General features: G+C 43.1%; 1 protein-coding gene across 1 annotated transcript in view; it reads left to right on the top strand.

The window, feature by feature from the left end:
* Positions 1–4266: 4266 nt before the first annotated feature.
* The window catches only part of fgd1 (FYVE, RhoGEF and PH domain containing 1), a gene marked incomplete at its 5' end in the record, with an annotated part of 27427 nt that continues 22497 nt past the window's right edge, over positions 4267–9196 (top strand). The window contains one exon of the mRNA XM_083674425.1: positions 4267–4423. Coding sequence (XP_083530551.1) covers positions 4267–4423 — 157 coding nt within the window. The remainder of the gene's footprint in view (positions 4424–9196) is intronic.

Genomic DNA, 9196 nt, shown 5'->3' with positions numbered 1-9196 from the left:
AGTGTCTGTTTCACTCCCCCTCAAAAAAAAACAAGACCATTGCACAAAATACGGTGGGAAATCCTCTCTAAACCATGCCTGAGTCAGTCCAATGCTTTTCAATGCACAAGGAGTGCATGAGAGCACACCTCGGATAGACACGGAAAAAAAATGGGACTGCAGCCCGCAGTGCACAGTAGATATTGTTGAATTGAATTGGCAGCCTTGCAAAAAGAGATTATGTCTCCACGGGACCTGGATGAATAAAATGATCAATGAAAGAAGGTGAATTGAGACATTCAAAGCCTGTGTCTGTCTAGAGTGTCTCTCGGAGTCGGTGGACCGGAGGAGAAGTGCAGTGTCGAGCCAGAGGATGGAACGACAGAGGAGAAAGGAAAGGAGCAGGGAAGAGGAGAGCACGCTCATGTTGTCCTCCACTTTCAAGAATGATGTGTCCGAAAAACCCTACATGTCTCACTTGCCTGATGGTGAGTGACTACCTCATCCTCTCATGTTTCTGGCATAGTAGCGTAGCATCATGGTACAGTAGGTAGCTTAGAGAGAAATGGAGCAGTCTTACTGTTGTGCCCTTGAGCAAGGCACTTAATCCCCAAACCTGCTTTCGTGTGTGGGTGGGGGGGGGGGACTCGGAGGAAGAGGAATCAAGCTCAATTCTATTCTTTAGCCTGTGTTTTGGTTTGTATTAGGTTGGCAGTATGACAGTACTGCTGCAGCTGAGGAGACCCAGAACACAGTGGTCAGCCCTGGAAGACGCAAACGCCGCTCCTCTGTCTCTCGCCGCGGGCCGTCCTCCCCCTTAGTCTACAGCATACTGGTCGAGGATAAGCAGGTACAGTTGTGCTGCTGACATTCTTTTTCAGCCCGTTCCAATATTCAATGTAATATTTCACCAATAACAATCAGTGTCACTGCTATTCAACTCTATTAGTCAACTTCTTTGGGGGGGGGGGGGGGGACATGTAAATGTTATAGTAGCTTCTTAATGTAATATTTTGGATTACTAGGTTCTTAAAATATGACTCTAGTCTCGAGTGGCCAGAGGTACAGCATACAGGGCAGAGGCGATATTAATGTAACTCTTACATGGTCACCACACTTATTCTGTCTATGCTCTCTCTTCCTTTTACATTTGCCTGCCTGGACATTTTCAATGGCCTTGTCCCCTGCAGCCACAGTACAATCTGAGGAGCCGAAGGTCTTTGTTAGGGCCTGGGACTGACTGACTGACTGAGGGGATTCATCCATGAAAATACCCAAGGGTACATGAATCTCTCAACCGTATCAACATCTGTTTGGTTGGTTCAGAGCAGTGAAGCAGTTTGAGCAAATACTTTCTTACAGGAACTAGTGCAGCTTTTATGATTGTAATAATGTATTAATGTATTCTAACCCTGCCCCTGTCTTGTATCAAACCTTTTTTAATATTTTATTGCTTTTCCTGTATATGTGACGAGTATTTAGCAAAATAAAGGAACTTTATAACTATTCTTGTGTGTGATGGAGGATTGCAATAATGGCAGAAATATTGGTTGTTGTTGAACAATACTAGATCTAAATGTGAAATAATATGCTCTTGATTTGCTTCCTGTAACAAGTCTTCCTCCTTGAATTTTTAGTGTGAAATGAGTTGCCAGGCTTCGAGCAGCCTCCTGTTGGTCTGATTCAGTAGGACTACTGCCACCTTCTGGCCAGCATCAATAAGTGCTGCTATATGATCTTAGAGACAGCTGTGTGACAACATCTGCCAGTGCTGAAATAGATGGCCCAGTGAATTAGCCATTAAGAAAATAGGCATTTCCAACTGTTGCTGATACCAACTAGTTCAATATACTGTTTATATACTTGACCGAGATGTTCTGAACAATTATTTTTGTTTATTTTTTTAATTATGACCCAGTATAGAGGCTGCTGTGGTTGCTTCTTAGATAGCCAGGGATTAAATATTTTTCACTTTTGCATGGGTGACACACACACACACACACACACACACACACACACACTCAATTATAAAGAGATATCATGGAGAAAGAAACCACATTTGGGGACTGTTCCACCATTTACAAAGACCCTATGGCATATACCCACAAACCATAACAACCTCTAAATATCATGGGCCATGTGTATTTAGGTAGGTACAAAGTTCCAGAACCTTCAAATTGTATTGTGTTGGACAGGACTACTCCTCTGACATGTATAGAGCCAGTTCTGTATTCTACATGACATTTACAGTACATCTACAACATTCTAATATGTTACAATTTAATGAGGAAACCCGAGACTTGTACAGCCAGAACTCTTTGCTACCAATGGCATGGATCATAGTGCCCAAGGGTGCGACCACTAGTCCTTATCCTTACAAATAAATGTCCTCCAAACTCTGCAGCTGGAAATCTCAATGACTAACCTGCTCAACCCCTAGTGAATATAAACACATACTAGGCCAGTAGGCCTACAGGAAATTCCAATGAGGGGAATCGTCAGTCGTCCCCCCCCCCCCCCCCTAAAAGTTTGCAGATGCATTTTTCCTAAAATAGTAATGAAGTTCTAAAGTTCAAGAAATACACTGACACAGAGGATGTTTTCCTTGTTAATGTGTATTGACAAAGTAAGCAGTCCATGTCTGAGTTGACCACAGATTCCCCATCATGAAATGACATATTGTCATAAACCTAGGACTACTGTTAAGCAAAGGAAGTGTTAGCAGGCCTACATCTATCACGGAAAGCTGACCAATCCGTCATACTACTTGGTCAAGTACAAGCTGACTTCAGGGACCATTCCCCTCACCACTAACTCAATTGTTGGAATATCTAGGTCAAATCTGAGGAGGCAGTCAGTGACCCCTGCCAACTGTCTGATCACTCTCTTGATTAACAACTTGTTGATAGGCTTATTTATTCTAATTCATATGATAAAGAGGTAGACCTAATACAATGGCAGGCAACTACATTTGGGGGGGGAGAAAAAAAATCTTCTTCTAGGAATCTTCACAACGTTTTGCTTTGCATCAGATTTCAGGCTCAAAAAAGACTAAATGAGAAACAGACTTTGGGAAGAAGAGAGATGGCGGAGGAGGGGGGCTGAGACTGGTTTCATATGTCGACGGAATAACGCACACAGGAGCAGAGAAAAGGGGGAGAGAAGGAGGGGGTTTAGTTCAACAAATTTAGGAATTGCAGTTTGACGGCGTTGTCGAAAGTTTCACACAAAGAATGGATATCCACCAACCGGCGGGGACCGTTGGCTAAGACAAACTGACATGGAATTGATGACAAACTAGTGAACCCAAAAGAAATGAAAGGGTTTCATTGTCAGTTGTTTAAACAATGTCAAGTGAAGAGTTTGAAGAACAGTTTGAATTCTGGGTGAAGAAGCTGAGTTTGCATATTTCGGATAAACGTTTGGAGAGGAAATGGGGAGAAAAAAGTGAAGAATAGAGGGGGTAACGATGCGAACGGAGACAGATGACCGATCACTTTTCCAATGTTAATGTTATCTGTAATCCATGTTATTTTAACCGGCGCATGATCGTTTAAAAATGTCTCTTTTTAGAACACAGGTAAACATAGGAAAAGTTTGCTTAGAACGGAAAACGCATTGGGCTTTCATCAGGATGTCAATTGAAGCGTGGGCTACGATTTTAGAGACTTTGTTACAGTAGTGAAGAAGATACATTGTTGGCTTCTTTTTTCCCTTTTTGAATTTCAGATGTTGGGGAAACAATGCGCTAATCTCGGATTCAGCAATGTGGCCAATTTCAATGAGGATTTATTGTCACAACTGCCATCCCCTTCCTGCATAATTCCCAGATCCATGGATTACAACCCTGACAGTGGATTCAGTTGGAGGTAGACTGTAGTTTCATTGCAGGCTATTTTGCAATTAAATGAATTGGAGCCTGCTATTTTGTTTTGTTGGTAAATACACTTGAAAAATGTTCAGAGCAATTTGATGGCTTTTTACGTCGTTTATATATATTTTGATCGGATTTCCACTCGTACAGTTCATCTTGAGCGTCCACTCGCCGTGGGCTGCAGTTCAGAGGAAAGATTGCCCCTCGCAATCGGGAGCTCTGAGCGGGACAAGGCAAATCAAGTGACTACTTCGGGGACAGGGCGCTTGGTGGTCGACCACGTCGAATATCCCGACTTTTGAGGATTTAGCCCCATATGATAACCTGGAATCTATTCTAATTCACGATTTCTTCATCCCACGGAGATACCATACCACATCCTGTCTCGTATGCCTGTGTAACTGTGACCAGGTATGCAGCTGAATCGACCAAAGAGCGCTTTAATTAGCTACACCCCGCCGATGCCCCCAGAGACACCGAATTCCTTCTCCAGCCAGTTCAAAACAATGCGGTTCTCATACCACATTAGTAGCGGGTTGCCAAGTCCTCAACCGCCACTGCGCAGAATAGGTGAGTTTGCTGTTGTTGCGCCGTCAGTTGACAAGATCAGACACTTCACTGAGAATGTTGCCGTACAGTTGCTTGGTACTCAAGACACTAGTCACTGAATTGGGATCATGAATTGAGGTTTGAAAACTGAGTCTTTGCACGAATATGACAGTGGCATGGGCCATTCACAAACTCGTGCTATCCTCAGAGTGAAAATGATATTCGTATGAGATGGATTGCCCAGCGTGCAAGGTCAAACCTTGAAATGTCCTTAGTTGATGTCATAATTGAACACCTTGAAGAAAGAACCTACCTCTCTCTCTCTCTCTCTCTCTCTCTCTCTCTCTCTCTCTCTCTCTCACACACACACACACACACACACACACACACACACACACACACACACATACACACACTTTCTCTCTTTCTTACCTAGACAACTCTTATGATGGCTTAACACCCATAACATTGTTTTAACACACACACTCACACACACAGAAGATAACATATCACAATACAATGTGCAAACCATGTACAATCTATAAATACACCCATTCAATACATTGACTGTTATCGCCATATTTCAAGATATATGCAACTGAAAGAGTGACACAACTAAGTATCAGACCACAGAAAACAATACAATTCTCAAGGTAGAGAGAGTGAATGGGATCTGAAAGGGTAGATATGACTAGCTAGTGGTCCAGAAACAGGATATCATTTGTAACCATGTCACACAGGCTCCTATTTCATCAACTGTAGGCCTCCATGTAGATAAGGCAAGCTACCAGCAGAAGCATGAAGCTGAGCAGTATTGTTTTAACAGGACTCAATCATGCTTCTTGTTGGTGTGGCAGACCTATGTTTGCATTCAGATGTGTGCCAGTGAGTGTATTCCCAATGTGTGTCTGTCAGTTTTTGCGTATTTACTCAAGCACTATACTGTGAAATCCAATTAAGCCCAAGATGAGGGAGGACCGCAATGAGGTGTATCTGTTCTGTCCCGGGAATTGGATATGGGGATGGTAGTGAAACAGAGAGAGCCTACCTCCATCCATGCAAGTAGTGAAAGACTCCATGGATGATCTGGTACACATATTTGTAGTACTCTGCAAGCTGCTTTCCTTGACAGTGGCTGAGCCAGGACTACAGGGCATCTTCAATATCATGAATTTGGCTCAGTCTGTGTGCAGGACATTGCCACTACATTGCATACAATCACAAGGAAGAACCAAACTTGGTTACAGAGCAAGAGATCTCCACTCCAGATATCATGCAAGACAGCAGGGGGTCAAAGGTTCACTTCAAAGCTGTCGATTTCAAAAACAATAACCATGGCTCATGCTGTTAAATGGGCTATATATTTTAGGGGCTTTGTATATGAGGGAATGCACTGAATTACCATTATAGACTAGAGGATTATATTTGGTTCTCATGAAATAAAGTGTAATCCTCCTTTGATATTTTAAAGTGGGATTCGCACCTTTAACCTCTAATCGTTTTGGAATTTTAACTCTTGTTGTTTTCAAACATTTTTGATCTCCGGCACTTAAGATACAGTAAGGCTACAGTGGGACAGATGGAGTGCGTGTGTGTGTGTGTGTGTTAAACCAATGTTATGGTTGTTAAGCATCTGTGTTAGCCTGAATGAAAGCAAAGCCCCCCCCCCGTTCATCGCTTCAGACAAAAACAAACAGTAGCTTTTTACAAATCAGTAGCTTATTCCACTGGTAATACTGGTCATAATACAGTAAAAGGCCCCATCATGGTTTCTGATAGCTATACCTTTGAGTCCTCATCACTTCTCACTGCTCCTTGCAATTACACTCCCAGCTTAAGAGGGTCATGACCCTGAGGAGTGTGAAATAATCACAAACGGCGTTGTTTTGAATGAATGATTCCTGCAACTTCCACTGTGGCTGTTCTCATACAGCACTACGATAGGATGCCTTTAAGAGAAGCTGTTTGAAGAAATTGCCACAGAAAAATGTTTTTCTTTATTGTGTCATGAATAAATAATAAGCAATATTGTGTGACGCTTCGATGCTTGTCTCAAGAGGTTTTTGAGAGCGGGAAGCATTGTGACACTCAATGCATTTATTCCCACAACCCCTGGTCTCGCATTACACGACTTTGATAATCTTGAACCATAACATCTCATACTAAAGAAATAGATACGTCTGTCTTGTCACTGCATGGGTGAACGTCTAACTGCTCAGTGAGGGCAGTGTGTGAACATATGGGTTTTGTAAATTGTATCGTTTATACTTAGGATGGATAAATTGTAGTGATGATGATGATGATGATGATGATGATGCTGATGTCCACAGCCAGATAGTACACCTAACCTTCAAACTATCTCATACCTTTACTCCAACATACATCTGTATACCTACATCCCAGCTAGGGAAACAGGTCATGACCCCAACATTCTAGTCAGACCCACATACTTGAGTGCTGATGATGTAAGTGGAGATATGACTCTATGTACCACCTCTGGCTTGTGCTGAGCTCTATGATAGCCCTAACCCTAACCCTAACCCTTGCACTAGCACAGCCTCTCTGATTCACCCTGAGACCTTAGGCTCTCAGCAGCCTAGTCAGACAGCACAGGGGCCTAAGATGGCTTCAAACTGCATAACAATGGATATCCTATCCCACGCTGTGCTGAGTAACCAAGTGCTGGGAATATAACCAAGTCACATCCTTCACCCCGAGGTCAATCACAATACACTACATCCGTGTGGTACTTCTATTTCTGGGTATTTAAGACAGATCTGTAGTTGCATGATTTCAGACCGCTGTTGCTTGGTGTGTGTCTGTCTGTACTTTGTCAATGTCAACCACAAGCCAACTTAGAAACAGTTGCTCTACACACAATATCTCTCCCTGTATTGCTGACCTCATCCCTTAAACAATGGAACCGTGGCTATGCCTTTAACTCGGCAGACATACCCTTTAAGAAGTTTATGAACGCCCCCATTCTCACATAAAAGCCATCTGGTAGAGAGATTAGATTACACAGAAGTGGCTGTTTCCATACTGTTGGTGTGTGTGTGTGTGTGTGTGTGTGTGTGTGTGTGTGTGTGTGTGTGTGTGTGTGTGTGTGTGTGTGTGTGTGTGTGTGTGTGTTGGTGTGTGTGTGTGTGTGTGTGTGTGTGTGTGTGTGTGTGTGGGTGCAGGGATGAAAGTTAAACTTAAGAGGATGATGACTGAATTCATTTCATTCCATCGTGGAGTATATCATAACTTCTTAATGAATGGTAATCTTTTGGGATATCCAACAGACTCAAAACAGAAGCTCTCACAATTCTCACAATGGAATGGAGCTTAATTGATATAGTGAGCTAGGACTCTTAGGATTCCATGAAGACTAGTATATACCACTCCACTCGTCATCTCAGGCAACTTCAAATGGAAAAATATGTGTGTACCTCACAGCTGAGGGGAATATCTAAAGGTACTTGAGTGTGTGTGTGTGTATTGTGTAAGTGTACTGTACGTGTGTGTGTGTGTGTGTGTGTGTGTGTGTGTGTGTGTGTGTGTGTGTGTGTGTGTGTGTGTACTGTGTGTGTGTACTGTGTGTGTTACGGATGGAAGCATCAGCAACACATCAGCTCTCGGGGCAGTGTGACGACAGGCTCAGTCACACCACATGTTGATGTGGGTATAAATAGTAACCCTAAGCAGCCTGTTAGGTGTAGAGATGCCTCTGATTGTGACTCGTAGGCCACGCACGGAACGTTCCAGATAGAAAAATAAAAATGGCTTCAATAGAGGGTGACATGATTCCTTACTCTACATGTCAGAGAGGCAAGTGTTTTCTACATAAAACTGAACTTTCCACAACGACCCCTGGCTCCATTGAAGACAGCTCTCTTCCCCAGATCCCTTTCCTAGAGGTTCCATCCTACCTGATATTGCTTCCTCTATTATGTCAGAGTGGCACGTCTACATGATATATTTTCTACATGATATATTTCTATATCGGAACGTTCCAGCTTTCCTCCCCAGACCCCTCTTCATAGTGGTCCATCCTCCCTCCTCCTGACATTTTGGCTCCCTCCCTGGCCCTCACATGGCGGTGTGACGTGCGGCCCCTGTCTACAGGGAACCTGAGGAATGTCTCGGTGCTAGCATGACTAGCAGGTTAAATCCATCCACGTGTGTTTGTGTGTGTGCAACATCACAAGCCAATGTCAATATGATGTATCATGGTTGCCTAGAAGAGGTTTTACACAGGTCCTGTGTGTTAAATGGATGTGATGATACTGTAAGGGGATAGGGGGGAGTGGGTCCTGGTACTGTAAGCCTGCGTTGACCCCCCTCGTGGCCTTCTGTGAACAGTCCTTCCACCATGTTCTACCTTTTATTAGATTCATTTAAATGCAATGCCTAATTCAATCAGGGGGAATGCGGTTTCTTTGCAGTTGTTATCCTCCTCTGCTAGGGGGGTTCACAAAAAGAATCATTGTCTTGATATAAACTGTCTTGGCATTAGGTTAGACAATTTGCTCATTTAGATGTGGCTAACTAGACCGTTAGAAATGCAAAAGGGCAATCTAGGCAGCTCTCTGTAAATATAGAGAGCTGAGGGGTTGTACTTCAAGTCAGGGATGTTCAGATTTGACACTATTTTGAAGTCACATGCAGAAATGATTCTATTTGTACCCTGATTATGGTATTTATAAAGCAGTCAAAAGCTGAAAGAGCTTTACATGTGAGTCCAGGTGCTGTGTGTGTGTGTGTTTGTGTGTTTTTGCGTGTGTGTGTGTGTGTGTGTGTGTGTGTGTG

This window comes from Argentina silus (genome assembly GCF_951799395.1).
Source record: "Argentina silus genome assembly, chromosome: 8".
NCBI classification, from domain to species: Eukaryota; Metazoa; Chordata; class Actinopteri; order Argentiniformes; family Argentinidae; genus Argentina; species Argentina silus.
This window is presented reverse-complemented; position numbering and strand designations above follow the sequence as displayed.